At 35.2% G+C, this 18,893-nt stretch overlaps 2 protein-coding genes across 2 annotated transcripts; both read right to left on the bottom strand.

The window, feature by feature from the left end:
• Positions 1–10,430: 10,430 nt before the first annotated feature.
• On the bottom strand, positions 10,431–12,714 carry LOC148186086 (uncharacterized). The gene is made up of 4 exons (XM_088072260.1): positions 12,552–12,714; positions 11,684–11,792; positions 11,025–11,094; positions 10,431–10,709 (listed from the first exon to the last, which is right to left on the bottom strand). The coding sequence occupies exons 1-4, from the start codon at positions 12,628–12,630 to the stop codon at positions 10,623–10,625; spliced, it is 345 nt and encodes a 114-aa protein (XP_087928386.1). The 5' UTR covers positions 12,631–12,714; the 3' UTR covers positions 10,431–10,622.
• Positions 12,715–15,414: 2,700 nt separating this feature from the next.
• LOC148186085 (uncharacterized) lies at positions 15,415–17,569 on the bottom strand. The gene is made up of 4 exons (XM_088072255.1): positions 17,413–17,569; positions 16,506–16,620; positions 15,919–15,991; positions 15,415–15,647 (listed from the first exon to the last, which is right to left on the bottom strand). Exons 1-4 carry the CDS (start codon positions 17,483–17,485, stop codon positions 15,597–15,599), a joined length of 312 nt encoding a protein of 103 aa, XP_087928381.1. The 5' UTR covers positions 17,486–17,569; the 3' UTR covers positions 15,415–15,596.
• Between the last annotated feature and the right edge of the window lie 1,324 nt (positions 17,570–18,893).

Genomic DNA, 18,893 nt, shown 5'->3' with positions numbered 1-18,893 from the left:
AGTAAAAAAAAAAGAAAAAATTAAGTGAAAGAAAAGTACGTAAAAAATAACAACATACAAACAAAAAAACACTAAAAAGTTGAAAATAAAAAAATTTTAAAAATTACAATTATTCTGTTTAATAATTTTAAATATTCAATTGTGATGATTTTAAATATAATGATTCCCTTGACATTTTACCCTAGCTTATAAAAATATAATAATTTTCTAAATTAAAAAAAGAAAATCTTGCAATTTGCGGGATATTGCCTTTTCCCAGTGCTTCTGAAAGAAATCAAACCAGGTTTCTGAGGGTTCACAGGGAAAAAAACTTGCGTGAACACAGCTCAAGAAAAGTGATGACGATGCAGGTTTCAGTGGTTTACAGCTTTTTTTGTGTGCTGCATATAAGTTGCCATTTACCCCACCGTGTATTGACAGTATTTTGGGGCCAAACAGTTAATTTTGCAGCTAAGCAAAAAGAGACACAGGCCGAGGAAATGAGTCCAGACAAGAATCTTAAAATTTGAATTCCCCAGCAGATAGCACTTGGTGTCAATGCTAAGAGGATCAAAATAAACCAAACTTCCTTCCTACTTTCCTTTCAGCCCACTTCTCATTCTCAGTTGCAACACTGCGGAGGTTTTTCCCTGAGCTTTCAATGCAAAGTGCATAATTTACTTGCAGAGAGTTTCCCAGCTAAAATAAACTCTTGGAAAAAACTTAATTTGTCAACCCTTGTCTCAAACAAATTAATCTAAAATATCTTTGTATCGTGTCAGCAGAGAGCAGATAACGGAGAAGAAGCTGTGTTTTTTAAATAGTGTCCTTTAAATGATGTCGTTATCAGTTACAGCACACTCAGGTCACGACATATTTGACATGAGCATCATGGAAAGAATGCGAGACTCTTGCGTGTTTCTAAAACAGTCATGTGGACACAAAGGAATGCAGAAGTCAATTGATAAGAGTTGAGACAGTTTAAAGGCTGGAATTCGAACAAAGTCAATATTTACAGAATATTTTCCTTTGTTTTTTGAAAACCAAAGTACCAAAATGCACTCTTTCTGAGTGAAACATGAGTTTCAAAGGAAGCATCACTAGCACTGAGAGACCAGAGGGGTGAAACAGCAGGCTTCAGTGTTGATTATTATTTATTTACTTTATTTATTTTTTTACTACTTGCCCAAAGTCAATTTTTTCCTGCCCCTATACAAATTGTTATAATATTATCAATAAATATAAAATAATAAATATAAATTTATTATCAAACAGCAAGGAGTGAAGTTAATTGTCATGTTTAATCTTTATTCAGGTCAGTAAATCAGACCGAGGACCCACTGTGTCATAGATGCAAAGCAGCTTTTATTTTGATATTGAAACTGGAGTTAGATTCACCACTCCTTATCCCTAGAGATGGAAAGCAAGTGAAAGTAAAAGCTTATATATATATATATATATATATATATATATATATATTATTATTATTATTATTATTATTATTATTATTATTATTATTATTGTTATTATTTTTATTTTTTTTTGTTATTTTTTTTTGGACCTGTGTCTTGTGGATGCTCGTTGTTTAGTCTGGCACCTCGTCCTTACCTTTTATATAAAAAGCTCTGACATCACCTGCACACTCTGGTAATAAGGAGGAGAGGAAAATAAGAACATTTCTGCAGATAAATACACCGCAAAATACTTCTAGTAGGTCTTAAGTGATGATTGAGAGGGATTCATTTTAATATATATTTTTTTATCATATTAATTTAATGATTATATAAATGAACGTTATTTTTTCATTATAATATTTTACATATTACTTATTTATTTTTAGGAAAATACTGCAAAGTATATCTTTGACTTTCAGTCAGTGAAACTTGGTGTTCCTTTTTTTCCTACTTGCTCTTACTTATGGCAGACTACGCAGTACATAGTTTGAGTTTTAGCAACTAAACTGCTGTTTACAGGGCAGTAGAAAAACTCTTTGATGCTTCAGGACATAAACTGTATTTTTACCGGCTGCCGCTGAGTGTCCAGTCATTACAGCACATGTGCAGCTCTCAACAGAGATGTGAAGTTAGCGAGGTGGATCATTTCTCGAGCTACTTCGTTTATAAGCCCCCGCAAAAAAAGTGTGCTTAATTTACCATTTTGCCCATTTAGGCAAGTTAGTTGCCAGATTTATTAGTCCAATAGCATTTTCCTTGCCCCTGGCATCAGAAAATCGTTATTTTAGCCCTGCATAGTGTGAAAGTATTGTGCTGTATTTCTGTCACTGCTTCTGGAGACTTCTCAGGCGTCTTTTTCCTCTTACATCATCTGCATGAAATAATGAACCACTTCCCCTTCTCTTCTTTAATCACTTCACACTAAATGACTGTGTAGCTGTCTGGCAACACTTTGAGATGCCAAACTGAGTGCAGTTATCAAAGAGGCCATTTTAAGCTTATATTTGACCAGTTTTAAATTTTTTATTTGTATTTTGTGGCAGAAAGGCAGTTTTGAGTAGACAAACATTGTTTATCAATCTCATTAGTTGGCTTTTGAGAAATAGGAAGAATTACGAGCAGGTTCCATATCCTGACTAAACCGCACTTATTATTTCCTTTGCTGTCACATTTATTTAACATAGCTTGCGGTTTATCACGAGTGCAGAGTTGATGCAAGGAGACCTCCTTTATGATGAGTATGGCTTCCCTGCATGCTTACTAATACATTTATGTCTGATGACTTTTTTTATTAAGAATAAATGGTTGGCCTTTCATGTCGTGGATGTCCAGTGTACACTTATCTCATGTCATCACAACAGCCTTGCAGTACACACAAAAAAACTTTGGATCAGGTGACAATTAAGGCTCCTGGGCAAACCAGTCAACGTTTTTAGGATTTTAGGACATTTCTTATAATTTAGGACATTTCTTTGATTTCAGGACATTTGTTGGATCAAGGACAGTTATAGGATTTTAGGCTGCTTCTCTGATTTAAGGATGTTTCTAGAATTTTATGACATTTCTAAGATTTAAGGACATTTCTTGGATTTTGTGATGGTTCTGTCAGCCCCTCCTGGATTTTGCGATGTTGCAGCTGCATTAACTGCTAATGCTAATGCAGCCAATTTGAGTGAATTCTGCGCAACCTTAAAACCTTACAACGTTACAACTTTGTAACTTTGTCTAATTACCGCAACTTAAGCACAAATTTGACTGTTTAAAACAGTTAAAATCCAATTTCCTTCTAGAGCTGCATGCAGCGTATTGATTCTCTCTCTCTCCCTGTATTTATGATGACAGTACTGCTGCGCCTGGGACAAAGTCACACACTTACTGACAGAGTAACTGTTAGTATCATGCTTACCTTTAAGGTTACCTAACGTTACGTTTGTCGCCAGGTTTAATGACAGTCGAGCTATGACTTGGTAGGAGATCCCGGGACTGTTTAACAGCACCGTGTCCAATGTTTACCGCTGCTGTTGTGTTAGTTCGTGCCACGCAGACACAGCAAGAAACACTGAATACTCTTAATATTAAGCTCCAGTTTGCCCCGTCATTTTCAGCACAAAACACGCCTAAAAATATCACAACTTGCATAAGAAAAGCAGCTGTGAAAACCACTAAGGTGGTCCTTTGTCACAGACGGTTTTTGTTACTTTCATGGACTGAAGAGTCATAGAGAGTCTGATTTATGTGACCTCAGGATTTAATTTCTGCTTTTTGCTGATGATGTAGTTCTGTTCACTCTCTTTGACCTGACCAGAGTCAACAAGTCCAAGTCTGAAGACGTGAGCTTCAGTAAAACAGTTGAATGGTTCAAGAGCAACAGACTGTCTGCTTTAAGTGCAGGTGCCTGATAAACTTTCTGAGTTTCAAATCTGGTGTCAAAGGTGATGATTTATGATTTATTTTGACATAAAATGATCCAAATATTTTCAGTCTGAAAATAAGGTGTTGATTAGTTTAACCATTTTATCATTGAGTTGCATAAAAATATTTAATAGGTCAAAAGTCAGACGGCCTGGATGATGAAAGTGGATTGGTTTTTGGGCAAAGATCTTGAAGTAATGTCATTTTACAGTGGAAAATGTTTGACCTCATGGTTTCCACGTGTCAGGAAGAAGAGTGGCCTGTTTCTTGAAACTCTTCAATTACTTCCTGCCCCACTTTGATATCTGTAAAAAAAAACACAGAAAAGGGGAAGTAATAATGCTACATTATACAGTTTGGTAGTTTCAAAAGGATGTCCGTGTCATGTGCCAAACTAATCATACCTCCGTTTCACAGGGGTTGATGTAGATATCAGCATTCAGAGTCTTACTAATACTTTGAGTACACAGGGCAGATGCTTTGTCATGGCCATCACACCTCTGCATCACAGGATGTGAAGAAATGATGGGCAGTTTCTTAGGAAGTCACTGTAACAGACAGACATTCAGTCTGCAGCAGGTTGAAATATGAAAGTAGCTATGCTGGATGTGGTCAGTGTGGCCGGTAGAGTCGCTTCCAGAGCAAAAAACAGTCAGCGTGTTTCACATTTTTAGCATTGCTGCTGGTTGGTCACATGTCTGTGTCACAGCGTAAAACTCAATATGTTTCTATAAAGATTTGCATCTTGACTGTTGACTATATGACTTTGTCCAGACAGTACAACGAAGGACAAACTGCTCAATGAAAAGCACAGTTAATGTAACATTATTTGACAAAAATCTCAACTCAACATCCACTTGCTGTCTTTCTGCAGAGCTTTCAATAATATCACATGGCCTTCATCAGCAGATGGAGTTTGCTGACGATGCAGTAAAAGTTATGCATGGTGCTTGAAATCCTTGAAAGTTTAAGAATCTGATCAGTGAAAACATTTTTAAAGTAGATGCAAGATAAGATACTTAGATTTAATATGTTATATTACAAATGTATATCGATTAAAACCAGGGGTGGGAATCACCGAAGGTCGAACAACATTATATTATCATTGTATTAAAGTGACGGTACAATATTACTGCAGTTTTAAAACTGTTGTGATATACTGAGTATTGCAGTAAAATATGTTAAGTTATTACCAACTGCAAATAGTGTCCCTGACAGAAGACTTTGTCAGAATTTGTTTTATCTAATGAGATTAAGTTTTCAGTCAATTCATCTTCTTGTCTTGTCTAAGTCCTTTTTAATTTTTTGCAGTAAAATTGATCTAATCAAGTGAAAAAATGTTTCTTACTCTAGCAGGCTACTAAAAGTTAAGTTGTATTTATAATATTTATAATTCATACAAAAAAAAAATCTATATTTGGCGTCTGTTTATCAACATGACATTGCCACACAAAGAAATATTGTGAAACTGTGGCATATTGATTTTTCCCCCAATGAAAGCTCCATCAAATTCTCAATAATGTAACAGTTATTAATCTTGAGTCACGTCTCAAACTATGGTGTGTTGGGTCCTTGAATTTGAAGGAGTTAGACCTTGAAATGTCCTTAAATCTGATGTTTAAGAAGTTGTGGGAATCCTGGCTTTGGGAAAACTCCCATTTCCAGTGTCAGGAGTTAACTCTCATCCTCAACTTTTAGGGAGTAATAGTTTAAGTTGGATAATATTAAGAAGCTTTACAGAAAAATGACAAATTTAATTCTTCACCACAATCTTTAGTCAGTGCTTCAGCAGTTGTTTCCTCAAATTTTCCTTTTTTATTTTATTTTTGATCAGAATTCTTTGTCGGTTTCAAGTTTTCTTGGCAAATAAACTCTCACTTAACAAACCATTTCCAAAATCTCATGAAATGGAAAAAGTTGTGCTTGAACTGTAAGTAGCTGCTGCGTTCACACCTGCTGCTATAATGACTTGACAGTAAGTCATGTATTATAAGAATCAAAATGAAAATACTTCAACCACACTAACGTCTGCCCCCTCAGCTGTGACGCTGTCGCTTTGAACAACTCCAGATAAAGATCTCAAGATCTTATTTTGTTGCTTAGTTTGTGGTACTCGTTGCTGGGATGGTTTTTATCGGCCTTGTGACAGTCTTGTTTTGAGTCCCTGTGGGTTTGACAGGTTCATCCTGGCCCAACCACAGCCTCATGTGTGAAATTAGAAGCATTTAATATAAACCTGTGATTAAAGTTGTGAACACAACATTAACAAACCACCAATTTTTAGGTCGATGGTGAAATTGCTATCAAACAGTTGCTTATTTCCACGGTTACAGAGTAAACATGATCATTCATTCAGAGTCATGTGTGTTTCCACCTGATGAATACTGACTCTTTGATGAATCATACTGACACCTACAGTAAATCTACAATAATCAGTCACTAATGTTGTGTTCTGTGATGCAGTTAGATTTGACTTTTATTCATAAATAATGTTACTTAAAGTCTGATTTATGATTTTGAGTGTTTTTTTCCGAGTTTACTTCGTAGGATTTTATTGTAAATTAATTTTAACGAATAATTATTTAGAAAGTTTATATTTGTAGCATTTATGCATTTATTTTTGGACAAAGAGCCACACTAGAAGAATGCTTTATACATGTTTTAAAAGTCAGCCTATTGATTGGGCCGGTGTATATATTTACCCTCTGACTCCCCCTGTTGGGAAAAATTAAGACCTGCTGACATTTTTGAGGGGAAATATGAGGACAGTGCACAGCTTTATCCAAAACTGTCTTTTGGTAAAAGACAATAAGGAAAAACTGTGCAGGACTTTTGACTTTAAGCAGCACTTGATATTAAATACAGCATTATAATTTTTAAACATTTTTTTGGGGGGGGGGGGTCCACAGATAATAATACATTCTACAATTATGCCACTTTTCCCAATTAAGCCTGACGCTGACAACCACCCTCTACCCCATGGTGCGAGTAATTACAAAATTATAATTTTACATTCATGTGTAAGACACAAAATAAACACATTAAGGAAAAGGAAAAAAATAAACCAGTATTCATGCCAAGACTATTAACTGTTTAGTGTTTTAATCACAGTTTTTATTCTAATCTTCATGTTTCAGCAACAATGAAAAAAGACATAAAAATCAGCAGCTGAAATACTAAATCCAGCACCAGCCTGTGGAGCCAGCTGAGACGGTACCTACAGATCAGGGTTTGTCACAACTTTGTCGCCATCATGTGGGGAAAATAAATATACATGTCCAAATTTAGGAAAAAAAAGCCAACCAGATGTGTCTGCTTTGCACACAGTGCATGCTGGGATATCCTATAACCAGAAACCAAGCCTGCATGACCAGACAGACAAAGCAAACAATGTTAAACTAGATATAGTAGAAGCCTTAAAAAAAGACATGCAATCACACTCCATTAACTGTTTAAGCTACTATTCAGTGGTCCCAGTTATGATCCAGTTTGGCAAGAAGAAACCCCGGAGATGGTAATAATACCCCAAACAATAATGTTAAACAAACAAACAAAGGCCAGACAAGAATAAAGGTCAAATTTAACAAGAGACTAGAGGCAGAGACATGTTAGAAAATATAATAGCAAAATCAAAATATTATTACTAATGATCAGAATAATCAGCAGAATCAAGACAGAATAAAAATTTAAGTTAAAAAAAAAGTAAAATATAAATAAATAAATAAATAAATAAAAAAAGACAAAGTAAAAAGGAGACAAATTTAAAAAATCCAAAATACTAATGCTGTTTCCAAATGTTAGAAAGAACAGAAAGGAAAACATCTGAAACATCTCCGACTCTGGCTTCTCATCTAAAACGTAATTGCATTAAGTATAATCTTAAAAGGGTTTATAGGTGCAGTGCATTGTAGGGGCAGCTGCAAACTCTTTGCACCATTTGAAGCACAAAATGTTGAACTGTTTGTAATTAATCTAAATGTATATAGTTTACTGTTAAAGTCTTTCCTACTATTTTAAATGAAACTCTAACATAAAATATGTTTTTATTTGAATTTCACATTTTGAACACCTTTATTTTTAGTCTGTCTTTGTATGAAATTCAGTAGAATGCAGATTACAGATTATAATTGTGTTGACACCACATTTATGGAAACAAACGTTACGATGAAGCAACTACCTGTCTGAATATCACGATTTGGGTTCGACCAAAAACGCCTCTTCCTCTTTCTCGTTGCTTTATCTGTCCCGTCACCATGACGGTGTATTCCTGCGTCTTTGTAAAAAGGCGTTAACGTGACTGACCACTGACTTTTAGATATTAACCTGTTATAGTGTTTCAGCATTAAAAGGCTAATGTCATGCTGTAGCAGTAATGATTATTAAAGTTTTTATCAGATTATCAGTTATAAGCCAAGTTTAAGAACACATCAGCAACTGACAGATGTCCCACCCTGATCACAGCCACTGATAAACAGACTGAAGTGACATGTGGTTTTGTAACTGGGCATTGTGTTGCTTCACGTTGCATTTCATAGTAAACTTTTCTTTTTCTCCAGAAAACCTGAAGGAGCCTCATTGTTCTGTGTTTAAAATGCTCTAACTTTGAAATATTCAGTAGAGCTATGAGTTATCATTGCAAAATAATATTCATAAAAATGTGATTAATAGCATTATTGCATTAAGATCTTTAGACCTAAGTTGCAAAGTTTAATTTTAACCAAATCAAAGCGACACCATTAACCCTTGGGGCCCGCTTTTATATTACACACTCATATCGCTCTGCACACAAAATCAGGCTATAAAAAATATTACAGGCAACATCAATATGATTTTTAACTTTCATTCAGTTTATTTGTTTTAACCAACACCAGTCCTAATTATAAATATATCATGTTAATTCATTTCCAGGATTTTAACCCTTTAAATGCCAGTGTTTTGTCATGATGCCGACATGTTTTTAAATGGTAATGGTTTCAGTATCGCATTTTTAGCATTTAACAGTATGAATTTAATTTAATGCAATTTTGTTTCCACAGTGTATTTTAGACTTATTGTAGGAGCTGAGCTGGAAATTCCAAAATTAAATAGAAATGTGCAATCTTGCCAAAATGAATGCCATATACATGAACACAGCAATAATTGTGCAGTAAGGGGCGTAAAATGCACCAAACAGTCCCCAAGGGTTAATTGTTAAATCGATGAAAACCAAATAACTATAGCTTAATTTTGTGTTACGAGAATCAAAAGGTAACATAAATGTACTGTTGGGGATTAAAGACCTGTACCCTCAGTTGGTTTATTTTAAGGTGAAAGGAAACATTTTCAGCAGTTTGGCCTCATAAAGCAGCTCTGTCCAGTAGGTATGTGCATATTAATGTTTGTAACTGCTCGTATATGTTTAGCATAAAACAGACAGATTTAGGATCACATTGTCTAAACGCGAATCAGACACTTGTGTTGAATGATGAAAGCAGCAGGGGATAAACAATTCGATCTGTTTATTATCAAGGACATTTAAACCTGCAATAACTGATTTTTATGTCCACTAAAGGGCAGCATAAATAAGGTCGTGAACACTGTATTTAGGTGTAGATTTGGTGAATGTGTGACCAAACTGTTGGTGTCTGCAGGGCGTTTGTTTTTATCTCCTTACGGCTTCACTTTTCAATAAAATAACCCCCTCCAGAAAACTTCATAGTTCACCACTGTAAAACATTTTGTTTTTATCTGAAAGTAGTGACTTTTGTTTTGTTCAAACTGCGTTATAACCTAGTTTAGGATAAGGAAGGGAATATCCAAAACTAAAATTTTTTTACCATTCTGGTTTGTCTTCCTCCTAATATATTTTTGCCTGAGATCTCTTATTTAATTCTACATCAATTTTGGCCTTATTTTAGCATTATTGTTTGGTTGTTATCGTTGTATTTCCTCTGCAAGAAACCCTCCTTTTTTCCTCTTTGCTGTATTTGTCAAAATCACTTTATAAACTCAGTTCCCAAAGGTGCTTTATAGTCAAAGTTATTAGTATTATTTTCAGCTTGTTTCCGTCTCTTATACTTTTTAAAAAATGTATGGGCTTTTCAACAAATTTTTCCAATACAAGTTAATGGGAGGAATCGTCCGACCCTCTTAAACGTACTCCACTTCGTAATGATGCTGCCTCTACATGAATTCAGCTGCAGACTTCATTTTAACTTAAAATGGGTCAAAAGACTTTGACCCCTTAAACCCGTGTTCAGCTTTGTGATTTATTTTACAGATTTTAAACTGCAGTGCAATGCATCTGGGTGTCAAGATTTTGTTTCTTCTTTTTTGCATTTGTAGTTTTTCTGCAATATGCATTTTTAATATAATTATTGGGTAATTTATATAATTAAACCATTACTAAGACACATGTACAAGTGACACAGATGTGGTCACTGAGGTCCAGTTAATAATAGCCATCACTGACTGATCACACCGTTATTCATAGATTTGTTTTTTTTCCATTTTTACTGCACAGACTCAGCACAGAAATCCCCATTCAGTAATATAGTAAACTGCAACTAAATATAGACCTTAAACAAGAAGTAAATCAACATTCAATCACGTTTCAAAGCCATTTCAAAATATTTATTTGGGTTTTGGTACATTTCAAAAAGAAGAATAACTGCACTTTGCTATGTTTTCACAATAATGCCCCAAAAATGGTTTTAATATGCAGAAAAATAATTTTAACAATGCAAGTCTCCGTCAAAGCAAGAAGTTGGACTTGGTCTCAGAAGCTCTGTCGCTGCATTATTTTAGCCACTTCAGATCATCCACATCCAGGAGCAAGAATCTTCTCAGTTTATGGGAGATTTCTGGAGGACAGTCTAATTTTTTCTGTGGTGAAGAACACAGCAAAAATGGTCAAAAAATGAAGAATCAAAAGCACCTAAAATGCCTCAATCTGTCTTTAAAGGTTAAAGGGAGTTTTTGTCTCAAGAACTTTTTCTTTCTTCGGAAATGATAAAGAAATTATCATGAAATCACAGATCTTCACTGTCTGATTGCAAGTAAAACAGGAATGTAAGCAGTTTAGGAAAGTCACATTCAGCTTAATTGGTCACATTTTTGAAACCTTTCATCCTGCAATGTTAGAAACACTTTTCATTCTTCAGATCCTCTAAATGTAGCACATCATGGTAGTTATCTCACATTTTTTATTTGGTCTTTGAGCCACGGGGGAGTTGGTTTGACACAAAACGTTTCATTCTCTGTTTTGATCCTAGAAACAGGGAAATAAAACAATTAGACATTTTTATCATTACTTTTGGATGAATTTGTATAGGCGAGTACTTGATAATAATTAAATTATATCACAAAGGGACAGGATTAAATAAGTTCATACGTCATTTCCTCCGTTTCACACATATAAATAGCATTAATTGTCTTTTTTCTGTTTCTCCTTTTGATATTCAAATGTTTTAACCTCTGTTTTTGTTGGGTTTTTTTACATGTTCAAAAGAAAGACATCAATCAATATGAACATTAAAATGTAACATCCTTGGTACGAAATACAAGCAAATACAAAATATTAACAGTACTAAGTATAAAAATGTGTATAAAAGTGCAACGGGTGTTCAAACAGTAGCAACTTGTACTTCAGTACGAGACCCGAGTACTTCTTCCACCACTAATGATGTTAATGTGAATAATTTATTTCCCATTTTCGGGATTTAAGACTTCAGTGAAGGAAGTCAGGGGGATAAACGTTACAGAGGTACATATCAGCTAGTATGATGACAGAAAAAAACGTTGAATGCAGATATTTTTTTCAGATTTATGCATGTAAAAACAAAGCTTGCTGTACTTACACATAGACCTCGTGATAGCAGCCCTTTCGTTTTTCCTGTTTATAACAATCCTTGATGTTCTTAATCTCCTTAGGAGATTTGATATTATCACAGCAGCCATAATGTATTTCTAAACCAATTGTCAGACAAAGAGAGAGAGTAAGAGAGATACTGTTGTCATTTTTTTAATATTAATATGTTAGTAATATGACCAGCATTACACACTGTTGCACCCTGGGAGACACCCAGAGAATATCTTTAAAAATGTGAGACAGACATCTTTTTCAGTTTTTGCTTGTTCTGTGTTCATGTGGACACCAGGCTTCAAATTTAATTAAATTTTTCAATTCTAATTTAATCTGATTTAAAACATTTAGGTCTTCCTCACTTGTGGTTTTACCTCAGTGGTATAATTGGTGCTTTAAGACCATGTTTTTGAAATATTTTTGAGTTTTCCCAAATGCAAAGAAGTTTTCTTTGCACATCTATTTTAAAACAGGAGTGTAGGAGAGGGACGAGAAGAACCTCTCTGCAAGTTCTCTTGTAGTTTACTTCACAGAAATGGATGAAATGCTGAGATACAGGCCTGCTGCATATATATTTTTCAAAAGTTGTCTCACATCCTTAAAATTAAGAAGCTCTTACAACCCCCAGTGGAGCTTTGACGACCCCTGCTGGGGGTCAGGACCCCAGGTTGGGAACCAGTAGTCCACTCATCGTGTATGTCAGTAGAAGAAAACTCTTCTTATAATACTTAATCATTTTTAAAATAAAAACATGGGATGGTATGCCACATACTTATTGTATAAAGCAAAAACCAATAATTACCGATCAGTCCTATGTTGATTAATATATAATTATTAAAACTGTATATTCAGAGGAACAGTACCTGCAGATGCAGAGAAGTGCATCACCACAGCCAGGGTGAGCAGACTGATCCTGACAGAGAAAGTCATCGACATCTTCATAGGCTTCGCGGCACCAAAACTGACTGAGTAAATTGATATTCAGTTATTTGCTTGCCAAAGTGTAATGATGACTGAAGTACACAGAGGTGTGTTGTTGTTTTTTATACCGCAGCATCACACTAAATGAGGAACCGTTGTTGTCATGTGTTTGTGCAGAGACTCACACACTCAGTAGATGGTGAGTTTGCCGCTCATGTCCATATATGTACACGTTTGTAGTATCAAGGCTCATCCTCTTATGCAATTAGTTCTCTTGGAGAATTATATCAATTTCAACATCATAAAGTTACAAGTGAACACCCCTGATAAGTTTGTTAGGGCTGGGCGATATGGGTTAAAATAATGTCACAATATTTGAGAGCTACATCGATATATCTAAATTTTTTGAAATCTCTAAACTACTGAAAACTGCTAAAATACAAAATTAGTAAATGAATAACAGTTGCAAATAACGTAGCTACTGCCTTGAAATAAAGTTACATAAACTACTGTTACAATAACGTTTAACAAAATAGTGTTATGATATTAAATAAAGTAAAGTATAAAGTTAGATTCATAGTAAAGTTAAATAAAGTATTGTTATAATCAAATAAATGAAAGCAGAGCCCACGGTGCTTTTATTTCGGAGGACCCAGGTTGTCTTGGTCCGGAAGTGTTGATGTTTTTTCTCTGGAACCGAAGCTTCCAGTCAATAGTTGGACATTAGCGTTAGCAGAAAGTTAAAATGTTACTGTGATATGAATGATTCATCCACTGCGAGCTCAAAACAAACTAGCAGCTCTCCAGTTCATAGATTAATAGTATTTACGAATCACAGTAGTTCTCCATGGTCGCAAAAATGTGATTAAATAGTCACAGTCTTGAGCTCTGCAAAAGCCCTGTTTTGTGTGTGTGTCTGTGAGAGTCTTAGGAGAGAGAGAGAAGAACGAAATGCTAAAGCGAGCCTCGTGCCAGTGGCTAGAAATAGGAGATAATTTATACTCAATGTTCGCGATTAAGTCCTTTTATACATTGCGTGTTAAACAAGTCATGATACATTGAGTATATTTGTATATTAGCCACTCCTAGTTCTGTGTCTGACTTTTTTCCTCTATGGGATACGAGCTCCTCCTGGTTTTGAGCAGGTTGGTCGCTGTCCAATTCTTGTGTTGAATCCCCATGTTTAGTATCGCTTTCCAGCTCCTTCATGTTTGTTTTCGTGCCATGCATTGTGTAGCGGCCCCCTCAGACACGCAGACGGACAAACACGAAGTAAACGAAATAAACAATATAGCATAAAACATAAGACATTTTTTTTATCACCAGACGATATATTTCGTCATTTTGCACTGCCCTAGTCTAAGTAATGCAAATGTTTTTTGAGGTAGAGCACCTCACGCCAGGCTGTGAAAGTTTCCTATTTGCCAATTCAATTTAACATGTAAGCTGGCTTTGCAACCTGAAAAACCTGCATGTATTTATATTGCACTCAACAATGCATTATTTCAGGAAAACAATTGAGAAATTTTTATTTAGCTAAATGCCTCAGAAGAAAAAGCTTGGGCGAGAAAAGGCAGGAAACTATTGAGAGATAATGGTGGTTTTCTGTCCAGTCTCATCTTTCTCTCATCAAAACACGCAAAAATGCCAACAAAACATTTAAATACAAGTTAAATTAATGGATTTTTTAATATTGTCTAAACAGAGACTTCTAGATAGATATTTTAAATAATAGTGTGCTTCCACCTTTGGGGAGCTTTGTGGCAGACCCTTTTCTTGTTTTCAGCTAGGAAGAGACTCAAAATGACCAAAAAGAGATGCAAAGGAACTGCAGAGACACAAAATAAGTACAAAGTGTCACAAAATTAACACAGAGACAAAAAATTACGACAATGACGAGACACAAAAGACCACAAGGGCTCACAAAATAGGTACAAAGCAACACAAAAAATCAAAAAAGACAAAAAAATAACTACAAAGCAACACAAAATGTTCAACAAGAGCACCAAACAATTACAAGTAGACCCAAAAAAAACAACCACAGAGATACACAAAACAACCAAAAGAGCACACAAATAACTGAAATGACACAAAACAAAGAAAAAAGACACAAAATAATTACAAAGAAGCACACATTTTTCAAAAGGACATAAAATTACATGAAAGAGACCCAAATGACTGAAAAAATACATAAAAGAATCACAGATACTTAAAACAACCACAAGGAGATACAAAATAACTACACAGTGACACAGAAACAGTAAAAAAAAAAATACAAACATAAAATGGCTTCAAAAAGACACAAAATTACCTCAAATTGAAATGCAAACAACTATAAAAACGCACTAACAACTACAAAGAAACACAAATCAACCACAAGGAGACACAAAACTACAGTGTGACTCAATGCAAAAAAAAAAAGTCATTTACCGCAAAGAGACCCAGATGAGTCAAAAAATGGCTACAAAGCATCACAAAACTATCTAAAAAAGAAAATAAAATTACTCAAAAAAAGAGACACAAAACCACCAAAAGATGCATAATGACCCCAAGGAGACTCAGACTACAAGCAGGTCTGAGTGTTGTGCTCTCATGTAGGAGAGGTGGTGGGGCCCTTTGCATATCTGAGCCCAGGGGCCCATTGTCTCATTGTCCACTCATGCTGTAAGTAGCTGAAGTGACTGTAATGTTTCTTTATTTCTGATGCAACATCTGACTGTGGTGACATCATTTATCTACAATGAATCTGCGTTTTTCTGTCAAAACAGGACATTTAATAAGTGTTTTAAAAATGAGTCAACTGCATTTTTAATCCATTCAGCATTTATTTTTGTTCAACTCCAAATTAAGAACACTGCATTTACTGTTACAGTCTGTTTAGAATTGGTTTTAAAGCTGCATAAAATGAAATTCGTTTTCGTGATAAATCAGCGGAAAATGTCGCTCCTTTGCCATGGCGTTTTGGTCATGCTGCAACATGTTTATCTTCAGATCTTCTGCAGCTCTGACTCGATGGCTGGAGGACACTTTATTTTTCCCTGTAAAAGAAGACCAAGAGAAAAGCAAATGTTTATGATGATTTGTAAAATGTACTTTTTTATGACCAAAAGTTCCTGCAAAAGTAATGACACATCACCATCTGCTGCACTAAAGATATTTAGTCTGAATCAACAATGCATCATGCCAACTCGCTAAATTAATTGTTAATAAATTCATTAATCAATATACCGTGTAAACATCAGCGTGTTAGCATTGTCATGTGAGCATGCTAACTCTAGTGCAGCTCACAGAGTTGTAAGATTGACTCACCGAGTTAACCATGTCTTTGAACTTCGTGGACTTTGACGTGATACACTGCCATTGACCAGCTGAAGTTTTAAGCCTGGAAACAGAAAACAGGAAATTTTAATTACTCAAACATCATTTGGCTGATGCACTTCTCCACAACACCTCCAGTCAACCCACAGGGGCTGTTTGTTGCATTTTACATGCTTTTCATTCTTTATTTCTTGATGATTTTGGCTGTGTTCATGCGTATGGCGTGAATTTTGGTAAGATTGTGTATTTTTGTTTAATGTAGAAATTTCCAGCTCAGTTCCTACGACAAGTCCAAAATACACTGTGGAAACAAAGATAGTCTAAAAATCTATGACATATGATGACCAAAAATAATCTACTTTTCATGTAGTTTATTAAAAAAAAATTATTTAAAAAAAAACTAAAACAACTTGGTGACATCATTACAAAAATCTGAGGTTAAATTTAAAAAAATATTGAATATTTTACATTTATGATTAACACTGATGTTGGTTAAAAATATAAGTTGAAGTGAAAGTAGAAAATAATTTCAATGTATAACTTTTTTAAGCTTGATTTTGAAAGCGTGCTGTGCTTACAGGTAGGCATGAATGCCGCAGTCGTCTCTTGGTGTCTGTGTAAAGCACTCAGTGATCGGCTCTTTAGTCCCGTAGTAACCTCCGTAACAGCAGGGGAGATGTCTGTAGGCATTCACTGTGAGAGATACACACACACACACACACGCACACACAAAGAGAGAGAGATACTGTCATTTATCATTACTCCAAAAAAATAACAAGCAACATACACTGTTGAAAATGTTTCAGAAATGATAAAAAAAAAACATTGAAGGTCTAGTTTCTTCCTTCCTGCATTTGTTTTGTGTCATTTTTGTTTGCTTTATGTCTATTTGTGTTTGTGTGTTTCATTTTGTGTTTATGTCTTTTTGTATCTAAATGAGTCTTTTGTGGTCGTTTTGTGTCTTATTTATTACTAATGCTTCAACTTCACTAGAAGTTTTGTTGAAAAATATGCAATGAATGTTGTTCTACCTGAACTATAATATTAACTATAAAAATATTGTTTTTCACGGCTTACTCTTAAATTCATGTACACTTTCAGCACTTAATGGTAGGTCAGTGTTAATAATAATAATAATACATTATCAAAAGTGCCACACATTTTAGCGACATTAAAGATGCGTTTTGGTCACTTAAAAGTGTAATTAACATTTTAAAATGGCTCTTATAGCAAAATGTATTCGCACAATGTTTAACCGTATAGATTAAATTGTGCTCAATTTTGACTGTTTTCTGAGCGTTTTCTTACTTTTAGACCCGTCGACTAGTCTGAGTTTCAAATGTCATTTAAACGTCAAGAAAATTGGTCATCAGAAAAATCCCTAATTAAGACCTTACCAATCGCAGTGAATTACAGAACTCTAGAGGCTGTTATGACTGTCTGTCTATTCACGACAATGCGAACATCGTGCACGAGAAACCGTACCTTCTGACGCAGAGAGGAGCATCAGCACAGTCAGAGAGAGCAGAACGATTCTGACGGAGAGAGTCCTTCTCATCTTCAAAGGCTTCACGGCAATCAAACTGACTCTGAATCTGAAAATCGGTATTCAGTCACCTCAAAGTCGAACAATGATGAAGCGGAGAGTTTTCGCTCTTAAATACCGCAGTGTGTTCAAAGAGGAACCATCGCCGTCATGGAGAGTGTTAATGACGGTGCATTCACACTAACACTTACACCCCCAAAAGATGGTGAGATTAGATTGTCGAACATGTCCGTGTGTGTTCAGGGTGGTTGTTTATCTCGTATCAGTTCGTCCTCAGTTCAGCAGCCTGATAATAGACACTTTAAACCCTCACCATCTCATCCATTTTAATTTTCTACGTCGAAGTTATTCGACGCCAAAAAAGCAACGTGAACAAAATCAATTCTCCATCTGTAGTTTTTTTTACACAGAACTGCATTGGATCATTTTTCACAAGTTTTGGTAATGTCCACCTGTAAAAAGTCACTATGTTTATGTCCGTCGTTATTGGAAAGAAAATTCCCTGCTGTCCCAGGGTGCTCGTACTTAATGATTATTCTTTGTTCTGTCTTATGAAGAAAAATACATACACCTGGCATGTCACATGCGTCCTTCACTGGAAACCACCACATGACCTGTCACTACGTCACTGGACTAATGTGTTCATGGATATTATACACATGGAACAATTAGTAGCAAGAATTGAATTTATTTTTGTTATTTTGACTACTTTTACCCCTCCTCGCCAGCGACAGCTGTGGCTAAAAGCATTCAGGTTTTCATGTTTTTAGGTTGTCCGTATGTCCTATTCTCGTGAACGTAGTATCTAAAGGTACCTTGAGGGAATTTCCTCAGATTTGGCACAAACGTCCACTTGTGCTCAGTGATGAACTGAATAGATTTTGGAGGGGTTTTTTTTTTGGGTTTTTTTGCCAAAACTCAAGAATTCATGACAAAATTTCACACAAATGTGTCATAGGACAGTGATGACCTGATGACATTTCATTTCCAAAAGGTCAAAATTCATCACGATGTTTAATTGTCATCATTTAACGCCATAAAAAGAGACCTTCTGTGCAGTTTGGTTGAAGATGCGTGTGAAGCATCTGGGCTTTAGAATTTGTAGCCCCTTATAACATCCATATTTAAAGCATTGTCGAATTTTATAAATACACGTGTCTGGATGGACATGGATGTAAACTTTAGGTGCAACTCGACTGGTTTGCACGCAGTAATTCTTGTTCCTCATTGTATATTGTCATGTCACTTCTGTATTTATTTAAATAAATTTGCTTTAGGTTTCTATTTTTACCGGCTTTATGACAACCACTGCAGTCTGGTTTGAAAGGCATGACGCTGAGTCAGCACAGACATCCCCATTCATGCAGGGAACCCTATATTTTTTTTTTTTTTGTTATTATTTTTTTTGGACCTGTGTCTT

The sequence above is a fragment of the Plectropomus leopardus genome, chromosome 21, assembly GCF_026936395.1.
Source record: "Plectropomus leopardus strain MGB_pleo_1.0 chromosome 21, ASM2693639v1, whole genome shotgun sequence".
In the NCBI taxonomy this organism is placed as follows: domain Eukaryota; kingdom Metazoa; phylum Chordata; class Actinopteri; order Perciformes; family Serranidae; genus Plectropomus; species Plectropomus leopardus.
This window is presented reverse-complemented; position numbering and strand designations above follow the sequence as displayed.

What these genes read in the sequence shown, in the direction of transcription:
- LOC148186086 (XM_088072260.1), bottom strand. Translation starts at nt 12,630, where the DNA reads ATGAAGATGTCGATGACTTTCTCTGTCAGGATCAGTCTGCTCACCCTG. An exon ending in TGCTATCACGAGGTCTATGT is followed by an intron (nt 11,095 to 11,683) that starts GTAAGTACAGCA and finishes CCCTGTTTCTAG; the next exon opens with GATCAAAACAGAGAATGAAA. An exon ending in TCAAAGACCAAATAAAAAAT is followed by an intron (nt 10,710 to 11,024) that starts GTGAGATAACTA and finishes TCTTCACCACAG; the next exon opens with AAAAAATTAGACTGTCCTCC.
- LOC148186085 (XM_088072255.1), bottom strand. Translation starts at nt 17,485, where the DNA reads ATGAGAAGGACTCTCTCCGTCAGAATCGTTCTGCTCTCTCTGACTGTG. An exon ending in TGCGGCATTCATGCCTACCT is followed by an intron (nt 15,992 to 16,505) that starts GTAAGCACAGCA and finishes TTCTGTTTCCAG; the next exon opens with GCTTAAAACTTCAGCTGGTC. An exon ending in TCAAAGACATGGTTAACTCG is followed by an intron (nt 15,648 to 15,918) that starts GTGAGTCAATCT and finishes CTTCTTTTACAG; the next exon opens with GGAAAAATAAAGTGTCCTCC.